This window comes from Odontesthes bonariensis, chromosome 7, assembly GCF_027942865.1.
Source record: "Odontesthes bonariensis isolate fOdoBon6 chromosome 7, fOdoBon6.hap1, whole genome shotgun sequence".
Lineage (NCBI taxonomy): Eukaryota > Metazoa > Chordata > Actinopteri > Atheriniformes > Atherinopsidae > Odontesthes > Odontesthes bonariensis.
The window spans coordinates 25,902,461-25,928,704 of NC_134512.1; the positions used below are offsets into that span (position 1 = coordinate 25,902,461).

The window sequence follows — 26,244 nt, forward strand, 5'->3', positions numbered from 1 at the left end:
TGTAAAACGCTCATCATCTCATAGAACATCGTAGATGGTATTGGTAGGACTCGTGCAGCTGATGCTTCTTTATGTTTTTTAAAGTGCACCGCAGACAGAGTACAGAATAGATGTATTTGAAAAGAGGCGATGTTGACACGATCATGCAAAATAAGCCTATCGAAGGTAGGCAATTTTGTGGGTTTTAAGTACAAGTACTGTGATGTGTTATTTCTATTTGATGCAGTAAACAAAAGAATAACATGCTCACTTTATGTAGCTGCCAACAAGACTAGACAGGCTTTCTTACCGCATTGAAGTTTGAGTGTTGCCCCTCACGCTTAGGTCACTTTGGATAAAAGCGTCTGTATTTAGATGTAGCCTAAATGTGAAATAATTAGCATTGCCCATTTCAAAAAAGCCCACGTGAGCGAACCACTGCTCTGGGCACACAAAGAATTCAGCGATTCACTGACCCCACGGCTCTTTCTCGTGTCGTTCAGGCCCGCTCTTTGTGGAATCTTTGTAGGATTTTTGTGGAATCTTTGTAGGATTTTAAACGTTTACTTTGACACATAAGTTTATGAAGCATAATAGGCTTGTTTTTGATGACTTTTCTTATGGAAAACCTCTGCAAAATCTTAGTTTCGTAACAAGCCCGCTGGGCCCAGCCAAGAGCGATTCGTCACCAGTTAGTTGTCTTCCTTCCTTCTTTTTTTTTTTTCTTTCTTTTTCTATGGAATGACTTACTGCTCTGTAAGTGCCTGCTGAGTGACTTTGTGATGTAAGCACTGTGACTTAGTCTGAGGACAGAAAAGCACAGGGAGTTTCATTGTTACTCTGCGTGTGTATGTTTAGATGGAAACTTAGAAGACGGTCAGCACAGCTATTTCTGACTCCCCTCAGCCTCAGACACGACTCTGTGTGTCTTGCTCTGCTTTCAGCAGTCCTCGTGGCTGGGTCGGGGCTCATTGACATCTGGATGTGTTGTATTTTCTTGAAGCGCATTGAAAAGGCTAATGTGCACAACGTTATACGATCATGAAGCTGATGTCATACAATACTGGACAGACGTAACCTCTATCTACTTCATGGCGGTTTGGTTTAGTTGTGTTGTCTTTCCTGACTGTGTGGACATATGATGCTATTTTTTATTTTTTTTTCCAAGTGCACACAGACAGCCAAGTGTTTGCCAAACTTATCTAATTCTGCTGATACCTGTCAGAGTTCCTTCACTGTAATTGCTTGCAATTGCTCCTGTTAACTAAAAACATTAATGGTGGTCATACAGATTCTTCGATGAAGAGCTTTACTGCATGCAAGCCTTTTTTTTTTTTACAGGCCATAGAAAGATTTGTTAGCCGGCTCAACAGGGAAATGCATATTAGACCAAATCAGCTTTGTTGGCTTTCCCTCAGGCCTCAGCCTTGGATAAAAGAACCATTAAGATGAGAAATAAGAGACATAAGATATGGCTTAGCCAGTGCTTCCAGTGTCTTTGTTTTCCTCATTCGGTCCCTTGACTAAAGTGCCTGATGTTTCAAAGTGATATCCGTGGTAGTCACAGTGGGCCATGAAAAGAAAACAGCCGATCTCACATCTTTCGTCCACTCTATGGCCTTGCCTAGGGGCCTTAAATGTTGATCTATCATAATCCAGGTTTTCTGGTCCATACGTGCAGCCTTCCCTTGGCTATCGAAGCAGTGCAGAGACTCACTTTGATGTCAGACGCTACCTGAACTCTTTCACCCTCGCGCGCCGGCGCATTTTGGGAACGGATCAAGCTTTTCCAATCCAAACTGACGTGGAGAAATGTGCTGTGGTCGTTATTTTGCAACAAACGGGCTGCTGTTGTTTGAGTTCAGATGACTTCTGTGGGTGTTTCTGGGCCATTGCAGTCCTTGAATATTTTTCCTAATGTTCTAAATAAATCTAAGAGCCTTTTAATTTCACATGAATTATTGTATTTCTGTTTTATATATCGTCGTATATATTTAAGGCGATTAAAACCTTTACACGAATCAGTGTGCCAACGCTATGAAGAAAGAGACAGTTTTGTCCTCTTTTCCCAGCAAATCTTGATTCTACTTCCTGCCCATTTCCTTTGGTGACATTGCGCAACAGTCAGTGGTTTCTCCTGGATAGGAGAGGCCAAAAAGAGTCCCATATTTTTCAAATTAAATTACAGCATAACACTCAGTAAAAATATCTCTTCCTCGCTCTCTGGCTCAGAAATGCTTCTGACCTTGGGAACACCTGTAGAATGAACAAAAGCATGTTTTCAGTGGTGGATGGTGTTGTAATATGGCACAACAATGCTGAAAATCTGACTTAATAAGCCCCCCCCCCCCCCCCCCGCTATGCTAAGTCAGTTCCAGAAAACTGCTGAGTGTGTTCGAGACTCCCGCAGGGTGTTACTACAAAAGTCAGTCTGTGACGAGCCTGACAATTGTTGCTTTTGAAAGACGAGAGCTGGTTCGCGGGTCAGTTCCTCTTTGAGGTTTTCCACACTGACAAGGAAAGAGCTGAAAGCAGCAGATCCTTTCCCGTTTCCTCCTTACTGTGTGTCAAAAGACTAGAATGAACTTTTTCTAACAGTTTCTACGTGTAGCGCCCTCCCCATCCCTTTTATCCATCTTGTTGTTATTGACCTCGGCCAGAGGGATTTCTGTTGGTCTGCTTGTGAAAAACAATCACCTTTCCTTTGTTGCTGAAAGGGAAAGGTTATGAAAACTTCATTGTTCAGCAGAGTAGCTGAATATCCTTCTGCTGCCGTTCCCTGTAGCGGGAGCCAGTCAAGTCTGGAGCTCGCCAGCTTTACATCAGATTTAAATGTAAATGACCAAATGCAAAGCCAGAGCAAGCAATGCCAAAACTTTCACCGTGAAGACTTGTCTGCTTTGTCTTTAAAGGGGTAATGTATAGTAGGGGTAATAGTTCATGGTGGGTAAAAGCTGCGCTTTCCTGTCTGCGGCGCTTTGACCAAAGGATGTCACCGACATTTCATTAAGACCTCATGAAATGATGTCAGCTTCTGAAAGAAGTTGCGATGTATGTTCTTTAGAGTTCAGCGGCCCACTCTGTGCAGTTCTGTTAACTTTCATTTCGGCCGCACAGTATTTTCTCAGCGTTTTAGGCGTGCGGGCTGGCGTTTTATCTGTGAAGACCTGCGTCTCTGAAGAGGAAGTAGTCTAGATTTCCTTTTTTTTTTTTTTTTTTTTTTTTTTTTTGGCGGGTCATGAATTGTTACCCTCTACAGTGGATTGACCTCGTGGCGATTTAAATGACAAGGTGAAGCCATATAATCATCTTGTTGGCCAAGTGTTACACACGTAAAGGCCAGTTGCAACACAGGTGTCTGCTCCTAAGCAGAGTGCCTATTATTGGCCACATGGAGCATCTTTAGATGGAATGCTTTGTTGCTTTTTTTTTTTTTTTTTCTTCCTAAATCTGAGCTGTATTTTTGTGGCTGCAGACATTACGGTGTCTTTAAGACTCCAGTCGGTTGTCATACACGGTTTACTCAGGATACAGTCGGACCATAAAGAATGCATCGAGGTAATGTCCTCCCATTGGCTGCTTGCTCAGTTGAGGATGCTGCAGCCGTTGTTGGAGATGCAGCACAGGATGGGATTTTCCCCCAGAATATAACAATGCATATGTTGTTTATCTCTTGTGATGTGTCAAAAGAAGAAAGCGGGGGAAGGCCACATTGCTGTCAGAACTGCAGAGATGTTGAGCCCCGTTGTTGACTGTGTGGATCTTTTTCGTAGAACTGGCGAGGGGAGCACTGTAGTGAGGAGAAGGAATGGAAGTCAAAGAAGGTTAAGAGATGGTAGAAAATGAGGTCTTGACAGGCTTGTTGTGGCCTGTGGTTGATGCAGAAAGATAAGAAAAAGCCTCAGTTTTGACTGTTAAATCTCTTTTCTTACACAGACTCTCATTCAGTCTGTCTCCATGTCAACCCTTCCCCCTTCCCATCCTCTCTTGACATTTCTTTCCCCCCCTTTTCACGTCTTAGCGCCCCCCCAGACATCTCACTGGGGGAAATCACTGTCTATCCGCACATCCTTTTCAAGTTAAAGCCCATTCTCAGCACATTCTCCAGCACTCCTTCTGCCCCTCTTCAGCCAGCCCGTTGCTCCCATGTTGTGTCCATTGCCGGCAGTGCAGCAGTGCTGCGCCATCAGGCTATTTGAGACCTGTAAGATGAAATGCTAAAAGGTAAAAGCCTCCCCTCTCTGCTTTCCTCTAGGCTGCAGAGTCTGGCATTGTGAAGATTAAGACCATTGCGGCCAGAAATACAGACATACTGGCAGGTGAGTGGCACAGTTGTCTATGAAGGTGAGGTGTGACCTACTTTCTCTGATCTGAAAATGACAGTTAGAATTTTTTTCTGCCACTGACCTGGTTAAGCTGTAGTTACACTATATAATTAGAATTACTCTCACTAATGTGGTTTATGATAAGAAAGCAACTTTTGGCCTACAGTACCCGACGTATGTGTTCAGAAGTTCCTTTTTTCCAGTCTGCCTTTTTTATTGGCTTGTTTCTCTGAAATAAACATCTGAACAAACAGCAACAGGCTGGTTTTTTTTTTTTTTGTTCTTCATATGACACTGTTTATCTGTTTATCATATTACCTCATAATAAAAAATTTTTAAAAAGCCTTTGCATTGACGTATTTCATATTGGTGCTTATCTATCCCTCTGCGTCAATTGTCTGTAGTCTATTCGTAGCTCCTGGTTGGCCGGTTTCACCGCAAAGCTTTTTGAAGAGTGACTAGCTGCTCAAAAATGAATTTTTGTGTCATTTGAAGAGCAAAAATGCAGCTCATAGTTGGAAAGTCAAGTGTGGGATTCTATAAAAGTTTTTTTCTAAGTAAATGAGAGCACGTCTGTGTTTTTGCACAGACTTTATTCCCAAATTGTATCTGCAGAAATATTCAAATGAATTTTCCTTTTGTTGCAGCACTGAAGGAGAACAGCTCTGAGGTTGTGCAGCCTTTCCTGATGGGATGTGGCACCAAAGAGCCAAAGATCACCCAGCTGTGTCTGGCTGCCATCCAGAGACTCATGTCCCATGAGGTGGTTTCTGAGGTGAGAACCAGTGTGTCATCGTACATGTGTGCAGTTTTCTCCCAAGTGATTGGCATTCTCTGCAGTCAAGGATTACAGTTTTCCGTGATCTCTATGTGCGGTCGTGACTAAATAAGAGAGGAGCTCAGTGAAATAAGGAGCCCAACTCAGGAAAAAGGGTGACTCTAATTACTTTGCAAATAAAAAGGTAGTTTAACATAAGCTCATCACCTGGAGTCAGACCTGATATGAGAGCTGTTTCCAACTGTTATTAAGAGCTTATTGAGCCACCTCCCGCTCTCTGCATTTTGATGTGAGGCGTTTATGTAATTAGACTGAAAATGTTTTCTAAGCGTCTTCTTTTGGTGGGAAGATGCTCTACACTACAGGGGGAAACTATTATTTATAAAAAAAGAGAAAAAAAAGGGGGCGCCACAGCTCACCGTTCGGTTCTGTTTTAATCGACCTCTCACTCAATACTAAGCATACGAGGGTTATTATATTATGAATGATTAAACGAGCTAGTTTTATTCTTCAAACTAGTTGTTTCAGGGTGTAATCTGTGATAAATGGAACAGTGGCGTACCTTCACACAGTTTGGCACAGTGAAGTGAGCGAATGAGGAAGATTTCCTCTGATGAAGCTGCAGACTCAGGAACTTGTCTCCGTTTCCTTTCTGGGGCCCTCTTCCCCACTTCTATATACTTGTGTTTGAATGGCAGCCATCACTCTGCAGGACGTCTCGGATACACTACACGTATCCTATTTTCCAGTACATTTAACATTTGTTGCAAGCTACCCACTTCATAAACTGTGCATTTTAGACTTCCAAAGCTCAGGGCCACGTGGGACAAAGACAAAGTGTATGTTCTTATCTGAGAGAGAGACTAGTTTGACGTGTGAAGAGAATGTGTGATAGTCGTTCTGCTTCTTGGGGGAAAGAGAAGAGCCAGTTTAAATGTCTTGACAGAAAATATCTGTCTGTCAATTAAGCCACCAGAGAATTACCTCTTAATGATGGCATCCAAGAAGGCATCTGATGTTAGTATTGAGCACTGCAGGATTAAGACTGTCAACATTTTAACAGTTATAGTATATGTTATGTTTGTTTTTTGTTTTTTATGATTTTGTGACATTCAAATCCTTGGAGAGCAAAAGGAAGCTGCAAGGAAGTAATAAGAGATGCATCCCTGAACAGGCCGGGGTTAAATCCTGCAGTTTCATGACTGGTGTTGAGAATTTAAAGCTGAAACCAACAGCATTAGACGGAAATAGTAGTAGTACAGCAATCCGGCAATAAAGAGACGTGTTCGATGTCTTTAGGGCCGCCTGTGAACTTCCAACACATTAGGTTAGAAGCAAGAGAATACCTTCATTTTCCTCTTTCTCACTCACATTCACATTCATGTCCCTGTCAGCTGTCGCCTGACACCTTCTTCACTGAATTAGCCGCAGTGCGCCTGTGTGGTCATTCTGTAATGCACCAAATTAAATTCTCCCTCTCTGTGCTTGAATTGGCGAGGCGGAGAGGGATATGTAACATGCATGTTACTGTGTGTGAAAGAGAAAAAGAGGTGGTGGCTGAACCGACGGTTCCACAAACAGCTGCGTGTTTGTTTTAAAAATGCATCTGCCAGTCGACCAAAAAAAAGAGTTTTAAGTCGGGGTCAGCCTCAGACTAAACGAAACAGTCTTCTTTTCTTCATGGTTTTTTAATTTTTCAGGTTTCGAGGTCAAAAGTTTACCTGCCAATTTACATAAGACCTACTCCCAGGATATGCTTGCAGATCGGTGTATTTTGGACAACTCGACCCAATAAAAGGACTCGCAGTGTCACTCCACGTCAGCGTCAACCTTAACTGGCGGCTACTGAACCCTCTGATGTCGTTACCATGAAGCAGAGCCCACCAGCTGGTCCCACCGTTGTGTGTGTGTGTGTGTGTGTGTGTGTGTGTGTGTGTGTGTGTGTGTGTGTGTGCCTGAGCGCCAATGCCATGATAGCCCTCAATCATAAATTGAGTCACAATCGGGTATACTCGCACAGGTTTTCTTGTTTTTTATTTCTATTTTATTTTTAAGTTTTGTGTTTGTGTGCAAACAGGCAGCAGCAGGGAACATTATCAACATGTTGTGGCAGCTGATGGAAAACGGTTTGGAGGAGCTAAAACTTTTACAGACGGTCCTGGTCCTGCTAACCACCAACACAGTTGTTCATGATGAAGTACTTTCTAAGGTACAACACCTACACGGCCGTATATCACACACGGTGTTCAGATTCATGTCCTACTCTCTTCATCTCTACTTACAGACTGTATTTCCCCTAAAAATAAGCCCTCTCAGGTATTTGGAATCATCACTGAGTCATCTTGTGCCTGTTATTTAAATGTTTTTATTACACCCAACGTTTTAGATTTGTAATGTCCTTGCCCTGTGTCACAATGTTGAAATATTTGGAATGTTTTCTGTACATCCACATAAACATTTTGCACGCATGTTTTGTCGTCGCACAGGCCATTGTGTTGTGCTTCCGCCTCCACTTCACCAAGGACAACATCACCAACAACACGGCGGCCGCCACTGTCAGACAAGTCGTCACGGTAGTGTTTGAGAGGATGGTTGCTGAGGATGAGCGTTTTAAAGGTGAGATAACAATGGTACGGTTTGAAGAAGAGGGAAGGGCCGTGCGCTGATTGAAGCTCAGTTTGTTGTTATTGGGATTGAAAATACTCAGAGAAATGGGAAATTGGAGTTTCTTTAAAAACTGCCGTTAAATTCTTGCTGCCGAAGCCACTTGTTGTGGGACATAAGGGCAGCTCATGCGTCTCAAAATCAGATCTTGATTTACCTATGAACTGTCACTTGGCGTTGCACATATTGCATTTACATTTTATTTTCCCGAAAGGCATCGTGGAGCAGCAGCCTCCTGTCCAGGGAAACACCAACCGGCGGTCCGTTAGTACTCTGAGACCCAGCGCCAAAGATGCATACATGCTGTTCCAGGTATGTCCACCAGGGGGCAGAAGCCCTCTACACAGTGCTTTTCCCTGTTGCTCTGGCTTGTGTGAAACCTGTGGACTCACTTGGTTTTACAGCAAGCTCATGATCTCGTCCCCTAACCCCCCAAAAAATGCTGTTATTTTAGTCACTGAAATTTAAAGCTTAGCATGTTCGAAGAATAGACTCAATGGTCCGGTGTCTTTAAGTCCCGTTGTTGTTCACCCACACTGCACTTTTTGTGTGCCGATCTTTCTCCAACCAGCAGAGCTCAGTGAATGCACTGTTTCACCCTCTGTGATGTGCGAAGGACACAACAATCCATTGTCCTGAATGTTTGTTGTGCTTTTTCCTGCAGGACTTGTGCCAGCTGGTGAACGCTGATGCCCCCTACTGGTTGGTGGGGATGACAGAGATGACCCGAACATTTGGTCTGGAGCTGCTCGAGTCTGTTCTTAATGATTTCCCAGGTGTATTCCTACAGGTGCGCACGTTATTACAGCGCCATCATTGGTTCTGAGGATCACTGCAGTGAAACAAATCTTCCTCATGGCAGTCCACCTTGGTATTTCTACATTTGATAGTCTCTCAATGCCCTTATTGTTTTTCCGATTTTCCATCCAGCACCAGGAGTTCAGTTTCTTGCTGAAAGAAAGGGTGTGTCCCCTTGTCATCAAACTCTTCTCGCCCAACATCAAGTTCCGGCAGGGCAGCAGTAGCGCCGCCTCACCAGCACCTGTGGAGAAACCTTACTTTCCCATCTGCATGAGGCTGCTGCGAGTGGTTTCAGTCCTCATTAAGCACTTCTACAGCTTACTGGTACGGGGCAGATCTGCTATGGTCGACAGGGCAAACATGTCGCCTGATAGAATATTTAATGTCTAAGGAATTCTCTTAAAGTGATACTCCGGAGTAGATTCAACCTGGGGTCATTTGAACCGTGATATCCAGCCAAGTAGCCCACCTGCAGTTTTTTCGATATTGGCTGAACATCAGCTGAGTTACTGAGTTATCCCGAATAGCTTCGTACAAGGGTTAATGGATCCTGGTCCGTATCTCCAAAATTACCACACTAAAATCACATGCCATGACACCAAACTTCTACAGTAGTACAAATATGGTCTGTACTCACAAAGCGATGCATTTGGAAGTTTGAAAATAGTCCAGGAGTTTATTATTATCAACACAAGCCTGATAGCTTCTCTGCAGCTAAAGCTGCGTCGACGTCACTTCAGGGAGCTGGGAGCTTCAAAGTAAGATGAGGGTTGATCTACTACTGTAGACAACAAAGTATATGCTATATTCTACATGTTTTTTTTATGAATTTTTATGTTGTAGAGTTGTGAAATTATTTTATCAATGGAGAAATTGAGCAGCCTTGCTTTGTTGTCTACAGTAGTAGATCAACCCTCATCTTACTTTGAAGCTCCCAGCTCCCTGAAGTGACGTCGACGCAGCTTTAGCAGCAGAGAAGCTATCAGGCTTGTGTTGATAATAATAAACTCCTGGACTATGTACAAACTTCCAAATGCATCGTTTTGTGAGTACAGAACATATTCGTACTACTGTAGACATTTGGTGTCATGGCATGTGATTTTAGTGTGGTAATTTTGGAGATACGGACCAGGATCCATTAACCCTTGTACTAAGCTATTCGGGATAAAACTGCGGGTGGGCTACTTGGCTGGATATCACGGTTCAAATGACCCCAGGTTGAATCTACTCCGGAGTATCACTTTAAGGACAGAGTTGATGCTCCTGATTGATCTGGTCTTATTAGCATTGGATTAGCTTAGTAGCACTTGTGTCCTGGCTGTGCACCGAGCGCTTTAATGAGCTTTGCTGAAATTTAGAAATGTAACATTGCAGCTGTATTTTATTTCGTGGCGTTCTGTCAGTTCTTGAGACGAAAGTCTATCATGGTGCCTGGAAAGATTCACAAGCTTGCCCTCGTTCTCTGAGGCACCGAACAGCTTCCTTAAGCCTGATGCTCTTTGCTTATCTGGTCAAATGTTTTTTAAAACGAGTCTGTTGTGTGTGTTTATTTTACAGGTGACTGAGTGCGAGATCTTCTTGTCTCTGCTGGTAAAGTTTCTTGATGGGGAGAAGCCACAGTGGCTCAGAGCAGTGGCTGTGGAATCAGTCCATAGGCTGTGTGTGCAGCCTCATTTACTACGGTAAGCGATAGGAATCTCCTAAAAACAATTGAGAATGTTGTATTTCCCACTGCAGTTACATAACCATGTAGTGTGATACCGGCTTCCTGGTTCCACGCCATGACCAAGATAGTTGCAGGTTAATATTACCTACATATTAGATTGTTTTGTTAGTATGCTCATTTGCTTCTGCTAACACCTTCTGTTTACACCTAAATGCAGCTGAGCCAAACAGCCGCTGAGCTCAGTGTAACACTTTAGCAAAGTGAACGTGAGCCAAGCGGAGTCTGAAACAATATGTACACACAGTAACCCTATTTTGGAGCTCATTGGGCTGAGAAGTTTTTCTTTTCCTTTTTCAGTTCGTTCTGCCAGTCGTACGACATGAAGCAGCACTCCACCAAGGTCTTCAGAGACATCGTTAACGCCCTTGGATCCTTCATTCAGTCCCTCTTCATTGTTCCCAATGCGGGCAACACTGCAGCTGTCAGCGCACCTGCTGGTCAGTTGACTCATTTTTACGGATGACCATTTTCACGTAATCGTTGCCACTGCCACTTAGTACCAAGTATTTTACACATAAAGTGAAAACAAAATCTGTAGCATCCACGTATTAGAGATTATCTGTCTGGAAAGCAAAGCTACTCAGAAGGAAATCACTACATCAGTGTAACTTTTAAAAGAGACATATTTCATCTTCTGTAGCCGGGTCGGCTTCAGGGGCTCAGGGCACGGCACAGGGCGGCCAGGGGACGGGAGGGTCCAGCGGTGTCCTGACCACCCAGGCTGCGTTTGAATACCGCGGCACCTGGATCCCCCTCATGACCGTTAGCGTCCAAGGCAGCGCCAAGGCTACATAGTAAGAACGGTTATTGCACACACTTTAGACGCATCCTCTTTCTGTCTGCCTCTGTCCGTTTTCTTTCACGTGAACACAAATATAACACTCCTGACGGTTTTAGTGTGAACCAGCTAACATGTTGTGTTTGTAACTGATGCTTTCAGTTCCTCAAGCTTTCAGAAATTTCTTTAATTTCCTTTGTCTCATTTACTCGGTTTCTCCTTCCCCAGTTTAGAGATGCTGGACAAGGTCGAGCCGCCATCCATCCCAGAGGGCTACGCCATGTCGGTGGCCTTCAGCGCCCTTCTCGACCTGGTGAGGGGCATCACCTCCATGATTGAAAGAGAACTGGCCGTGGAGGAAAAGGCCGCTGCTGAGTTCAGGGAGAATCACCCTGACCAGGAGTGGGAGCCACAACCTGGTGAGAATAGAAATAAAAATAATTACAAGGAAGACGACTTTGTTCTTATAAAGCAGTGAAATATTGGCTTGAAATCAACCAAACTGAATATGAACAGGCAGAGATGTAGTGAGAAGAGGTGCAGCAAACTGACTGGGTAAATTTCACTGATGCGAACTCTACACATACAGTTACCATTGCCCATCAGGATTCAAGAAAATAGAACCTCCATGACCCCTGGTGGCTGATAATACACCTATATGTCTTTTAGAAATGCATGTAAGATGTAGCACATATTTGAACAAAAAAAAAAAACGGTCCAAAATGAAGTGGAAAATCTGGAGGAAAACCCAGTGACGGTTTGTTTCTGTGTGTGAGGAGCCCACCTGGTGTGGGAGGAGATGGTCAATGCCTGTTGGTGTGGTCTCCTGGCTGCCCTCTCTCTGCTGCTGGATGCCAGGTAAGCATCTCTCCCTGAATAATAATAACTAATCATTTGTACTCAACAGTCATGGCACACATTTAAGTTAAGGCCTGGTGAGAAGTCAAACGAGGGGGGGGGACTTATCCGTGCTTAAAAAGTACATGTAATTTTCAGCCCTAGTCTTTGTTAAATAGCTCATGGGAATCCGTCTCTGAAGTGTTTTCTTGCAGAGAGGTTATGTTTAAATGTTTTAAGAAATTCTATTTTGAACTTTTTTATTTTTTTTAAGGGACATTAAAAGTCAGGGTGTAGCCTGACCACCTTACTTGACATTTCTTCCTTGTTTTGTGTCTTCAGCACTGATGAGACGGCCACGGAAAACATCCTGAAAGCAGAGCTGACCATGGCCTCGCTCTGTGGCCGTCTTGGCCTGGTGACGCCTCGAGACGCTTTCATCACAGCTATCTGCAAGGCCTCTCTGCCGCCACATTATGCCCTAACTGTCCTCAGCAGCAACGCTGCAAACCTCTCCAGCAAAGGTACAGCACTGCGGTCACCGGCTGTGCATAACACAGTTGTCATGTTGGATCACATCCGTTGTGGCACTCAAATGCGTAATCACATTCACAAATGCACAATGCAAAAATACCCGTTTAATTCTGCAAACGCTTAAATAAAGTCCTCACAACCCTTGGGATGGAATCTGGTCATGTGTGATTACGTTGCATTAATGAGCACTTTTCATCTCCCATATGGTTCGTTGTGCCTAACACGTGTGATTACGTACCTATTGCACACTCTCTGTCCCTGTTGCCCTGCTCCTATTGCATTAATCCGTAACTTTTCAGCGTGGTCTCTAATTACGGACTCACAGGAAACTGCGTCTTGGGACTGCAGACATATATACACACACAGCTGTTCTCAAACCAGCTGCTCAGACCTTCTACATTTGCATATCATCTTGGAGAGAGAAAGCTGGCAAATTAGGTCTCGACTCACGGTGGATTTTGCCTTCAGAGTTAATTAAGAAAGCTTTTCTTGCATGTCGTAAAGCTTGATACAAAACCCGATTGTGGGTGCTGCTAAGCCTCATCGAAAGACTTGACGACTGTGTGTTTTTTTCCGTGTGCTCTCCTCAGCCTACTCTATCCAGGGCCACAGTGTGCAGATTATCAGCCCCTCTAGTGAATCGCATCAGCAGGTGGTGGCTGTGGGGCAGCCCCTCACCGCCCAGCCCCAGGGCACAGTGGTGGTAAGGACGCAGCTTTGACGTTCGATCATTTTGATTCATGCAAAGGAAGCCAAAATGTTTTGTCTACGCTCCTTCTCTTTAGTCATGACAAAATGAGCCAGGTCCAGGACAGGACAACTTATCCAGGTTGAGATGGGTTCTGAAAGGGTGGCGTTGAGTCAAATTGGTCACAGTCAGTCCCACAAAGAAAGAAGAAGAATTAGGCGTTTAGATTAACTTTGCTGACCAAATCTAAAGTTTTCTGTCATACTGTACAGTATTTTGTCGGTCCAAGATGTTCAGTAAATTTGTACAGAAATCACTTGAATTTTCATTTCTCAAAAACAATTTTTTCATCTGAAGTTCTCTGAATAGTTACACACATGCTCACCAATCTCACAGACAAAATAAAATGCACCACAATTGGTATTCAAGGCTGCTCACTGTTGGTATTCGTGCCATAGGTCAGTGTTTTCCAGCCCTGCAGGATTTCCATGTGTCCAGCACACCTGATTCAAATGAATGGGTCTTCATCAGCCTTCTGCAGAGCTTAAAGAGCTAAAGAGCTGACCCATTGATTTGAATCAGGTGTGTTGGAGCAAGGACCCATGGACATTATGCAGGACTGTAAGCCTTGAGGACCAGGGCTGGGAAACGCTGCCATAGATGACACCCACTGATGAAAGCCTAATGATAGAGGCCCCTTTTCTCTATACGTCCCCATTCAGGTAAGGGTTAACAACACTGACAGATAAGGCAAGATGTGCATCTAAATTTCCCTCGGGGAGGTAATAAGATTTTCAGAATGCGCACAACATGATCTTGACCGTCTCCATGAAGTAATTATGCTGCAATCAGTATATTCCCCATTGTACTATTAACACATTTTTCTCCTCCTTGCTGTAACACTATGCTCACGTATCTCCCCTTACCTTTTTGCTTCTTAAGTTCTTCACTAGAATATATTACTAGAAGCAGAAAGTTGTGTACTTTCTGCTGCTTTACATAGTGTGATTGGTTCTGTAGAAGCGTGTCTGCTAAATACCTTATAATATATGCATGAAAATGTACCAAAAAAATAAATCTTTTGTTTTTTGTTTTTTTTCTCAGCTGACTGCCAAGAACATCCAATGTATGCGGACCCTTCTGAACCTGGCCCATTGCCACGGAGCCGTGTTGGGCACCTCCTGGCAGCTGGTACTGGCTACGCTCCAGGTAAATGAAACGCATTCATTCGTAAGCACCTACAAATATGAGCAAACAATTGCATGATTACTGACTTCATCTACTACATCTGTCAGGGAATTCATAACTATGAAAATGTGCCGTGCTTTGTTTGTTTTGAATGTTTCCGTGTGCTTTATTTATCTCGCTCACCTTCATATTTTTCCTTTCAAAGCATTTAGTTTGGATCCTGGGACTTAAACCAGGTGTGGGCGGTGCCCTGAAACCTGGTCGAGCAGTGGAGGGACCCAGCACGGTGAGTTTTTGATTCCTTTTTTTTTTTTTTCACATGCATTCTATCTTGTGCCTGTAAACGACCATGAGCTCACCGGCTCCGTTTGTTGTCATTTACCTCAACAGGTGCTGACCACGGCAGTGATGACAGACCTGCCCGTCATCTCTAACATCCTGTCCAGACTTTTTGAGAGCTCCCAGTGAGGATGAGTCTTACATTGTTGAAGCGTTATTTTGCTGTACTTTTCGTTTCAGTAACGCCCCTTCAGTGTGGCCTGAGGCTTGAAAAACTGCCGGCTTTATGTCCTGAATTTGAGACTCGTCCTCTGTAAAGCAATTATTGTGAAAAAGTGTTCAACATTTTGAAATGCAAATCACCTCCGTTTTATTGATATTTAACGTAGTGCCCCGACTTTGTGTAAATGTTTCATTTTTGTGTGTGGTTTAGGTACCTGGATGATGTGTCCCTGCATCACTTGATCAACGCTCTCTGTTCCCTCTCGCTGGAGGCCATGGAAATGGCTTATGGAAATAACAAGGTAACGACAGGATGGCTTATTTATTTTCTCTTCTCTCTTTTTTGATTTGGTTAAGAAACTTGCATTTGTTATATCCGGTGTTTTACCAGTAGTTTGTGTTCTGTGGTCGTCGCTCAGGAACCGTCTCTATTTGCGGTCGCAAAGCTGCTGGAAACTGGCCTCGTCAACATGGATCGCATAGAAATCCTTTGGAGGCCGCTGACAGGCCACTTGTTGGAGGTAACTTCTTCTTGCAAAACAAAGCCAGTATGGTGCTGATAGAGTTTATCTATTATTCAGGATACATGCTGTTGAAATGCCAACGTTGCATAGAATAAATCTAACATGCTGTCATTAGAGTTACAGATTTTGGAGAAAAAAACAGTTCCCATAGTCGCAGTTCTTTTTTTCTCCTTTTTTTCTTTTCCCCCACCCTGTAAATACACCAGCCAGAGCATCAGTTACTAATGGGTGGTTGTTCAAATGGATTCAAAAAGCTGTGCCAGCAGCAGCAGGTGCAGTTTCTATTCACCGTGGATGCGTCCTGCTTTTGCGTCCCTGTGCTTACCTCAACAGACTCTAAACGTACTAATGTACAGTGCTGGGGAGAGTTGAAACGGGCTGTTTTGTATTTAAAAACTAAAAGAGAACAAAAATTGGACAAATGATGCTGGCATTGGGATTGCCTCCATTCAGAGGCACAAGAATGTTTTAGATCTGAACGCTCAGTCATCATTGGGATATCAAAACAGTTGGTTTATAGTCACAACTCTCTTTTCATTTCGAACTTGTCTCATGAGGGGCAGGATATTGCCAACTGTTTGAATCTGTTTATATGAACCCACCTTTACAGACAGGCAAATACTCCTTTTTATATATCCATCGATATATTTGTGTGTTGGAGTTTTTCTTCACAGTTTTCTTTATCTATCTCCCCTCTCTTTTGCACACCTGTTTGTTTTGCAGAAGGTAAGCTCAGACTCTGTCCTCCATAAGCACTGATTCCCCCCCCCCCCATCTCTTTCCCCTTATTCCAATCTGTTTCTCTCCCTCTCAGTCTGACATATACACACGTCGGAGTTGAGAGGTCGCTGCGATGAATGTGTCCACTGTGTGTTTGCTCTGCTATCAGTGTTCGATCTTTCATCGTTGTGTGCAGTTTGTTTTCTTTCCCACTGTTCTAAGCCCTGATTTATCACAAAAGCAGAATCTCTGGCTGCGCCTTCAAAGTATGCTTTGTTCAGGCACTGAGCATCTTCCTTTGCGGGCTTGTTAAATTCAGCGATTTCATATGTTAAAGAAAATATGTGAATGTCATGGCCTTTGCCGTGTCTTTTCATACAGACGCAGTTTGCAATTAAACCACGAAGCTTTGAAGGAGACATATTATGCCCCTTTTCAACAAGATGGAGCAGTTTTCCTTTAGACTATGTGAGACATGACACCGACAGCAGCATGAGGCGTTCGGTATCGAAAACGAGTGTGGGCAAAAGAACAGGTGCAGCTGCAGTAACATCGCACAGCATTGCAGTGACAAGAGCCTCGGTATAAACCTTCATACAGCTTTCCCACACAAATGTATCCACTGGGCTCTTATGTCCTCTGAGGCCAGGTTTTTGATGCATGCATGACAGCAGAACATTTCTGTAGAAGGCTGCCTTCATCACTCTAGAACAGAGGTCTTCAACAGGGGGTCCACGGAGGTACTGCAGGGGGGTCGCAAAATCTTTGGTTGATAAGACGATTTTTAACATTTCTTCTTTTTTTTTTTCAAACAGTTTTTTCTCACAAATTGTGTGCAAACGTGTGCCATCCACAGATGGTTTGAGGATTCATTGTCCCATCTACATGCATGTTTAAAGTTAAAATCTGTGGATTATTTGAATAGCTCAGTGTTGTATGCAAGATGTTTGCTTATAAATGGCAGTGGCACGGCCACCCTGTACCTTGCACATGTTTAAAATAAAAACATGAATATATTAACCTGTGTATCATTTGAATAGCTTAGTATTGAATGTACAATAACAGAGTAGCTATGTTTATACAAGGCACTAGGCCCCGTTAAATATAAAACACAATTGTATGCCATATAAATAGTAGGGGGGTCCCTGCTCCAACTCTCCATCAGTTTGGGGGTCCCTGGCCTGAAAAACGTTGAAGACCCCTGCTCTAGAAGTTTAAATGAGTCCACTTGATTTAAAAAGTGGGGTTTTTTTTATTGTTTTTCCATAATATGTGCCCTTTAAGTGGATGCAAAAAGATATACACTGATCATTTTGGCTCTAAAACAGTCCAGCTACTTAACGGTCTATATTTATGTGTTTTAGTAAAACACTTTTTCCTCATAGAAATCTAAAGTTTGATGTCTCAGAAGCAAAAATAAGCTTTTTTTCATTTTTTATTTCAATCAAACTTTTCTGTGCTTAGCCTGACCCCCCCACCCCCCTCCATGTGCATCTATACGTTAATGATTGCACTGTCTGTCACAGGAGATTCCAGTCTTTGTTATGCAGTAACCCTTCCACCCTGATCACTGCTGGGAAACCCTGCATCTGTGTCAGATCTGTCATTGCATACGTGTATCTGCATTGGTGTCTTCTGTAGGTCTGTCAGCACCCAAACTCCAGAATGAGAGAGTGGGGGGCTGAGGCACTGACGGCGCTTATCAAAGCTGGGCTTGCCTACAAACACGACCCTCCGCTGGCCCAAAATCAGGTAGGTACGGCCAGAAACCCACTAAAAGCCCCCCCCCCAAACATCGCGGTGACACCTGGAGTATTTTATAAGACGGACATGTTGTGTCGTCTTGATATCATTCTTTGAAATGTGTTGCATGCAATCCTGACATTTGGGAAATCTCCTCCACTGCTGCTCAGTGACTCATAACAGACAAGTGTCAGCCCGAATGCTGAAAACGTGAAAAGTAGAAATGTCAGAGTCATTTTTCTCTTGTCAGAGTCTGTGACCTTCACCTCTGAGACAGTTAAAGGGAACCGCGCAGAGCCTTTCGAAAAGAGGGCCGAGGAAAAGAATTGTACTGTCATTTAAAAAAAAAAAATGATTTCCCAGTTTGATGCTGTAACTGCTGTAAAAATTAAATGGGTGAAAATACTCTTTTCACGTTTTACTTTCCCACAGGTTGGATAATATCTGCACTCGTGGTGTCAATAGAGCTCGTTGAAAATGTTGAGATGCGCCTTAAACTCTTTCATGTAATGAGACATATAGTCTGCCAGGCTTTTACATCCAAGCGGTTATAACAGCGGCCTTTATTCATTCATGCATTCATTCATTGCGTTTGCCACTCTTGTGACTTTTAAGAATTGGATTCAAAGTAGGACACAGCAGTGATATTCACATACATTCAAAGTTTTTACTCAGTATTAAGAGTTCCTTTTTGTTTTGAGTCACTTCAGTTTTTCAGCTTAATCATGGCAACACAGTGAGTAAAGCTAAATGAATCTGGAAAAGCTTTATGTAGACTATTTGCAGCCGTCCATGTTTCCCCTCCTTTCCGTTTGTTATAAATCTGATGAAGATGGCCCTTGTTGTTTGTTTTAAAAGCATGATTTGCAGAAACAACAATAACATTTACAGGTTACTGCCAGTTGATAAGTCACCTGCTTCCTCTTTGATTCCCAAGCGGTTGCAGCTTCTGCTGCTGAACCCCCTGAAGGAGTTGTCCAACGTGCTGCATGCCGACATTCGGCAGAAACAGCTCGAGTGTGTCCTGCAGATCCTGCAGAGCCATGGCGACAGCCTGGGGCCCGGCTGGCCCCTTGTTTTGGGTGTTATAGGAGCCATCCGCAATGATCAAGGGTAAGATCAACGTGGATGGTGAGATTTTTACCCACTTAAGCTATTTGATAAACACTGTAATATTTTCTGTTTAAACTGCCAGCTGTTAAACATTTGTAAAATGCTTTCATATCTACTGTTGGCTGCACATAATCGAGGAAGCTAAATTTAAGTGCGCTGTGTGTCCCGTTCCTCTTCAGCGAGTCATTGATCCGAACAGCCTTCCAGTGCCTGCAGTTGGTGGTGACGGACTTCCTCCCCACTATGCCTTGCACGTGCCTCCAGATTGTAGTGGATGTAGCTGGCAGCTTTGGCCTCCAGAACCAGGAACTCAACATCAGCCTCACGTCCATCGGCTTGCTGGTGAGATTGCACGTCGAATGCAAACATGCAGGGAATGCCAACAATGACAGGTTGACTACTTGTCTTTTATAGTTTTCCAGGGGTCACGTTTTTATTTGCAATGTAAGAGCATTTAACTGCCTCACTGACATTTCATAAATGCTTTGTACAGTATTCAGGCCATGCAAAAACCTAATATCCATCTAGAGTTTGCTCTATTATTGCTCCTGGAGTCTCATGAAATCCCTATTAGTAATAGCAATAGATGGCGAAACCGCCAGGAGCTTCTCGCTCCCATTTTTCTCCAGTTTAGCTCCCACTCACCTCTTCTTCCGTTTCCATTTTTACTCAGTGGAACATTTCAGACTACTTCTTCCAAAGAGGTGAAGCCATCATCCAGGAGCTGGAGACAGAGGAGGAAGCTCTGCAGAAGCAGGCGCAGGAGAAAGGGGAAACCCTCAACAGGCCCTTCCATCCTGCCCCCCCCTTTGACTGCCTGTGGTTGTGCCTCTACGCCAAGCTGGGCGAGCTGTGCGTCGACCCGCGGCCCGCCGTGCGTAAAAGCGCCGGGCAGACATTGTTCTCCACCATCGCTGCTCACGGAACCCTGCTGCAGCAGCCGACTTGGCATATCGTGGTCTGGAAGGTAGCGGGCTAGAATCTCTCTCCATCTTTTGATTGACTTAGGCTGTGTTCGAAACCGCATGCTACATACTACATCCTTGCAAACTGCATACTTCCATATTGCATACTCATCGATCAGACGGTATGCAGTGCGTTTACCCACAATGCATTTCGCTCCTGCCCGATCCGAAATCAGCCGGCCTGAAGCTGATTTTGCTTAAGCTATAAACTCTGTAAATATATAAATTTAGCAACATTTGAAACATTTTCAGGCGAGAAAGTAGTCGTTTAGACCCCCAACATGTTGAAAACCTGACAAAATACCGGCTATTTACAATTTTGTTTCGACGAATTCGGCGCTACTAAAACTAGCCATAGTGAGCAACGCACTTCCGTTTTTTTCACAAAATAAAATACCCGTTGCCTTTTTATCATAGGGAAAGCCATTACGATACAATTGGTGCTTTTGTTTTGAAAACAGGAAGTGAACCTACCCTCGTAATAGCTAGCTTTAAACTGCGCTTTTTGACAGGAAATGACCATCAGTGACGTCACGTTACGTTGCATCTTGGGTAATTTGAGTATGAGTAGTAACCTCATGATGCTCAACATTTCGGCAAATCTAGTATGCATCCGGGAACTTCTCGCATACTCCTACTACTCATACTAACTCAAAATGTTAGTATGAGTAGTAGGAGAGTATGCAGTTTCGAACACAGCCTTAGACTTAGGGGAAAACAGTTTTAGCTCCAATATATGTATTATTCTTCTGCAATTCACTGTACAATGTCAGAGAATAAGCAAACTTATGATTCAAATCTCCTTGTGCCACATAGGTATTGTTTCAGCTGCTCGACTGTGTGAGGACGTCGTCCACCACGGCGGACAAGGAGAAGATCGAGTCCGGTGGCGGGAACATCCTCATCCACCACTCACGTGACACCGCTGAAAAACAGTGGGCAGAGACGTGGGTATTGACATTAGCCGGGGTGGCACGCATTTTTAACACAAGGCGATATCTCCTCCAGCAATTGGGTAAGTCCACAAGAGGCGTTATGTGACGCTCGGCCACAGTGATGGCTGTAGTACACAACAGCTTTCCTTCAAACCTTTCCTTTAAAGCTTTTCTAGTAAATCTGTGGCAAGTGCCTGGCTGACGTTACTGGTGAAACTCCCAAAAGGTTGGGACACTGTAACGTATAAATTAAAATAGAACGCGATGATTTGCAATTCTCATCAACCAATGTTTTATTCACAATAGAGCTTAGAAAACATATAAAATGTAGAAAAAAAAAATGTTTTTGATTAAATAATGGCAGCAACACGTCACAAAAGGCTGAAAAAGTAAGTGGTGCTGAATGGAAACAGCTGGAGGAGCATGTTGCGTCCAGTTGAATTAGTTGGCAGTGGGTCAGAAACACAATTGGGTGTAAGAAGAGCACCTTATGGAGGCAGAGTACAAATTCAGGATGAGCTCATTCTCCATGTAAAAGCAAAATGGCTCACTTTTAACATCTGATACTTCCTTATGTTCTATTGTGAATACAATTTAGTTTCACGAGATTTACAAATCAGCGCATCCCGTTTTCATTCAGGTTTTACACAACTTTTTTTGGGGTTGTACCACCACCAGCTTACCAGTAGTTCCGTTGTGCCCCATGTGGACGGGATTTGTTTTACACTGAGATGTGAATAAGGAAAAATAAATTTGCTCCTTACACGAGGCCACTCGTAAAACAGAGCGCCTCTCTATTGCACTACAGGAGAAGGGCACAGAATTATTATGAAGAAGGCTATTCCTCTTACGTGCACCCTAGATAAAATGAACATCAATAGCTGGTGATTTAATTTCCTCAAATAGGCCTCAAGTGACTACAAAACCTCACATATCCAAATGCTAAGTGTCGCATTTATTTCCAGTTTGCCTTAACTGCTAATTAGCAGCTGACACCGTTTTTGGTGTGTATCTGCAGGGGATTTCTTCGAGGCCTGGGAAGTGCTGTTGAACCACATTCAGTCAGCTGCTCTTAGTAAAAACAATGAGGTGTCCCTGGCTGCCCTCAAGAGCTTTCAAGAAATCCTACAGATTGTCACACCCGTTAAAGACTCGGACAGAGCGGGAGACGCGCTTGCTGCCATGGGCGTCCCCCCAGTCCTCATCGACCCTCTCTCAGCATCTGGTCCTGGCAGACCTCTGTTGCGTTCAGATTCGTTAGTCGAAAGGTTGACCAGGTACAACGGGGCCGAGCTGCAGGCGCCGCCACCAGGCGAGGAGTCGGCCTTGGAGGACTCAGCATTGTGGTGGTCCGCGTGGAACACGTGGTACCGAACGGGAACGGACAGCACGAGGCCGCCGAGTGGCCCCACAGAGAAGCTCTCCTTCATTCCGAGTCAGCCCTTCCTCACAGCGTTGATACAGATTTTCCCAGCACTCTACCAGCACATCAAAGCCAACTTTAGCATGGAGGATTTGAAAAAGCTAGGGGTCATCCTCCATGGGGCCGTATCTGTGCCTATCAGTAGCGATGCCTCGCCCTTCATCCTCCCCTCCTACACTGAGGCGGTGCTCACCAGCCTGCAGGAAGCGGTACTTACAGCTCTGGATGTTTTGCAGAAGGTAGGAAAACCAAATTGGAAAAACGTGTCCATGCCAAAAGAGACTGTCACGTTTTCCTAGTGGTGGAAAATGTGTAGAATGTGGGCATCCATAGTTTAAATCCATATATAAACTATCACTTCACCTTTTTAGACTTCAAATGTTTAGTCTTCAAATATTAAAGAAAAAAGGAAAAATGACAGTTCCTCAGTTTCATCTTTAGATGGCATTTTTTTAAACCCAAAAACATCCCAATAAGTCATACAGTGACTTTAGTGTTGGAACAGTACATGCTGCTAAAGTTGTTTCTTCCTCTTTTATATCAACTCAGCCCAGGAGAAATGTTTCCGTTTGCTAAAGTATGCAATATGCACTCCCGTGGTGGATGACAGCAGTGTTTGTTCCTCCCTTCCCTCCCTGCTGCAGGCCATCTGTGTGGGCCCGGAGAACCTGCAGGTCATGTACCCGGCCATCTTTGAACAGCTGCTACTTTTCGTTGAGTTTTCCTGCAAGCCTCCTCAGTACGGCAGGATGGAAACCAAACACGTGGCCAATGCCAAATACAACCAGGTATGAAATGCAGCAGGTCATGTAACCGCTTGTTGTTTTTCCCCTTCTTTAACCTGATGGATGACATTGTTTTTCATTGTTCAGTTCCCTTCAGCCACCTTTTTCTTTGATCTTTCTTTGAGAGAAGAACGCCCCTCCTTTAAGTGTAGTTTGTATGAACCATCAACATGAAGTTTGTCGAATCATCCTCAGCCCCCGTTAGACGCCCAAAACCATTTCCTCCTCAAATCTCCTTCCTCGTTTATCATTTTGCTGGCAACATGCCAGTGGAATGTTTGAATACTGTTCCGCTACAACACATTTTACGGCACCCAAATAATTTTAAGCAAGATTACTGAGTTTAGGAAAGGAGAATGACATTTGTTTAACACTGTTCTGTCATCAATGTCTACAAGTTGGCTCGTCCATAAGCTAGAAATCCAGCAGACGCTACGGAATCTTTCTGCTCCAGCTCCGGTGGACCCGTCACCGTGACTGTTCAGCCTGCATGTGGGGCACAGGCTCCACCCGACATTTTTTTGTTGATCTGAATCTGTTTAAGCTGTTGAACTGACATGTGCAAACAAAATTCCCACCAAGCCAAACAGATGTTATGGGTGGTCTTTAATGCCTTTTTGGATTTCATCCATTGTAAGGTTGACTTAAAGGTCTCTGGTGATAAAAGTGAAGAAGATTTAAAAAAAAAAAGAAAAAAAAAAAGGGGGAGGGTAGGGCAGACCTGATTGTTGAAGTTACTTTAGCCAACAAACCACTTCAGACACAACTTTAAAACAGCGGTTTAATTGCAGTCTTTTCTCATTCTGTTTCTTGGAACTACTCGCTGGATAACCATTTTAGATCCAGCTATTTGCACCGGTGAGTTTCATCATCTCCTTAAGCCCCATCTATAGTTGTACTAAGCTGTGCTGAATGGTGATGACCTACCCCCTGCGGCAGATGAGAAATCGGTCCGCATGGTAGGCTCTCATGTCTCATCTGCGTCTTTCACCACTCCATGCTGCCCCCTCCCACCCACCCCCCCTCTGCCTGCCACTAACTGGTGGTTCTGCCTCTATGTGCACAGTCCCTGTGGACTTCATTTTCAGTCGACTCTGTGATTCCGGTGATGTTCATACGCACACGTTTGGTTCCGTTAATACCGTCTTAAAGGCACACTTTGAAGAATCAATTCATTTGTTTGGCTCCAACCTCAAAAAAAGCCTTCTTGAAGGAAACTAATTGTCTTCCAGTGACTTTGAATTCGTGTGCATTTTTATACACGCCGCAAAGTGTGCTTTTAAGCCAAGCTTTCAGTGTGGCTCTACCAAATGGTCGGAGAGTTATTTTTCCAATTAGTTTGATTTCTTTTTGTTGAAACTTCCTGTCCCCCACAGGCAGAATGGGTTGCCTTAAACTATGTGCCCTTTGCTGAGCGCTCCTTGGAGGTGGTGGTGGACCTGTACCATAAAACAGCGTGCCACAAGGCTGTCATCGGCGAGAAGGTTCTGCAGAATATCATCAAGGTATTTTCAGCAAGAATGCTTTCCATCCTCAGAAAAATAATATCCACTTTTTTTTCTATGGCATTGCTAGGGTTGTTTGCTTGATTGGATTTGTTGGAATTCCTTCCCAAAGGCCACACATTCTTGTTCTCACTCAGAAACTGAAGCAAGGGGTTTGGAAAACAGAATTCAGCTTTGATGCAGCCTCATAAGTTAGAAATATGTCATTGGATTAATGCGGCGCTTGAAATTCTGCTAAATTGAATCCGGTATGAAGTATTCTACGTGATTCGGGCAAGGGTATGATTCTGAATTGCTTTGTTTGTGAGACAGCATGCGGGTGTGGGATCAAAATGCCTCCAGTAATTGTGTTATTTTAAATTCACCGTGTCTTTCTGCTAGTCCGTAGACCTGACACATTTCGCTTTACTTCTCTCTGACGCTGACAGTATCGGCCTCAAGGATCGCACCCTATATGTTGCAAATGCAAAATGCACGTGGTGCCCAATGTTTCCCAAACTTGTTCATAAAGAAGTCTCTCAAAAAAAATCGACATCTTGGTAACCTGAAGCCTTGAGAGGCATAGCTTCCAAAAGTATTCTGTATTTTTTTTTTTTTTTTTTTTCTCCCAGTTTTGACACCTGCATTTAACTGCTCTTTTCCCACAATGTGTTTCTTCTCAAACCCCAAATTGAATATGGTTGTTTTGCCAAGGATCTAACAAGCAGATTCCGTATGGACACATCCAAATGTCGCTCCCACCCTTTTTTGGCTCCAAAGTAAGCGGGTGATACTTGTAAAATCTCTGCTTGGGGAACCCAGCTGCTCTTGGAAAAGTGCACATTGTCATAAGGAGAGCCTGTTGCTTTTTCTTTCGAGAATGACATTTGAAAAGGACCATTGGTGGCTTCAAAAATGCCTTTAAATGTCTTGTTTTGATGTCAAAGCTGAGGGAATGCAGCTCTTTCCACAGAAATATTTTGGGATACTTCTGCTAGTTGTAAAAATTTCTTTGAAGTTTTCTCAAGTTTCCAGCTTAATATCTGTTATTATTTCTCTCTCTTCTGTTCGTTTTGAAGGCTTTAAGAATGCCTTTGGGTTTGAAGTATGCCTGTCCCTCTGAGAGCACCTGGAAGCTCGCCGTGTCCTCTCTGCTCAAGGTGCTGTCTATTGGACTGCCAGTGGCACGCCAGCACGCCTCGTCCGGGAAGTTTGACACTATGTGGCCAGAGTTGGCCAATGCCTTTGAAGACTTTCTCTTCACCAAAAGGTACGTTTTCTTAAAGGGTCGACGTCGATTCAGCAAGTTCTCGAAGGCCAATACAGCAAGCGAATTGTTCTCCTTTTACAGCACTCCCCCCGATAACCTGTCCATCCAGGAATTTCAAAAGAATGAAGCCGTTGATGTCGAGGTAAATGTCAGCTTCGGCGATTTATTTAATTTTTTTTTGGAATGTATGTATATGAAAAGATGTAGTGAGCTCTCCAGACATCTACCGTGTGACTTCTCTCTAGGTTGTCCAGTTGATCAGCACAGAGATCTTGCCATTTGCCAATTTCATCCCCAAAGACTTTGTTGGCCAGATCATGGCTATGCTCAATAAGGGTTCCATTCACTCCCAGTCTCCCTCGTTCACAGGTAAGTAACTGACCTTACCGCAGGCAAGCAACTAAAGTCCCGTCTGTCCTCCCACTGTCAAATCCCTTTAGAGAGCAGCTAATCCCAATCTTAATATGTAAATGGTTTCCTTTC

The 26,244-nt window shown here is 43.8% G+C and overlaps 1 protein-coding gene across 4 annotated transcripts in view; it reads left to right on the forward strand.

Moving 5' to 3' along the window:
• mon2 (MON2 homolog, regulator of endosome-to-Golgi trafficking) overlaps positions 1-26,244 on the forward strand; it is a 30,004-nt gene that overhangs the window by 1,990 nt on the left and 1,770 nt on the right. Inside the window, exons 2-32 of one of the 4 annotated variants that reach the window (XM_075470326.1) lie at positions 4,235-4,298; positions 4,952-5,079; positions 7,160-7,291; positions 7,569-7,698; positions 7,961-8,058; positions 8,411-8,536; positions 8,677-8,871; positions 10,105-10,229; positions 10,571-10,710; positions 10,914-11,067; positions 11,280-11,470; positions 11,828-11,909; positions 12,231-12,412; positions 13,013-13,125; positions 14,215-14,319; positions 14,504-14,584; positions 14,689-14,762; positions 15,011-15,101; positions 15,219-15,320; positions 17,685-17,795; positions 18,724-18,899; positions 19,079-19,241; positions 19,573-19,866; positions 20,681-20,879; positions 21,818-22,461; positions 22,867-23,010; positions 23,848-23,865; positions 24,384-24,512; positions 25,571-25,761; positions 25,843-25,903; positions 26,007-26,130. In XM_075470326.1, coding sequence (XP_075326441.1) covers positions 4,235-4,298; positions 4,952-5,079; positions 7,160-7,291; positions 7,569-7,698; positions 7,961-8,058; positions 8,411-8,536; positions 8,677-8,871; positions 10,105-10,229; positions 10,571-10,710; positions 10,914-11,067; positions 11,280-11,470; positions 11,828-11,909; positions 12,231-12,412; positions 13,013-13,125; positions 14,215-14,319; positions 14,504-14,584; positions 14,689-14,762; positions 15,011-15,101; positions 15,219-15,320; positions 17,685-17,795; positions 18,724-18,899; positions 19,079-19,241; positions 19,573-19,866; positions 20,681-20,879; positions 21,818-22,461; positions 22,867-23,010; positions 23,848-23,865; positions 24,384-24,512; positions 25,571-25,761; positions 25,843-25,903; positions 26,007-26,130 — 4,567 coding nt within the window. The remainder of the gene's footprint in view (positions 1-4,234; positions 4,299-4,951; positions 5,080-7,159; positions 7,292-7,568; positions 7,699-7,960; positions 8,059-8,410; positions 8,537-8,676; positions 8,872-10,104; positions 10,230-10,570; positions 10,711-10,913; positions 11,068-11,279; positions 11,471-11,827; positions 11,910-12,230; positions 12,413-13,012; positions 13,126-14,214; positions 14,320-14,503; positions 14,585-14,688; positions 14,763-15,010; positions 15,102-15,218; positions 15,321-17,684; positions 17,796-18,723; positions 18,900-19,078; positions 19,242-19,572; positions 19,867-20,680; positions 20,880-21,817; positions 22,462-22,866; positions 23,011-23,847; positions 23,866-24,383; positions 24,513-25,570; positions 25,762-25,842; positions 25,904-26,006; positions 26,131-26,244) is intronic. The other 3 variants (XM_075470327.1, XM_075470328.1, XM_075470329.1) reach the window with 3 other exon arrangements.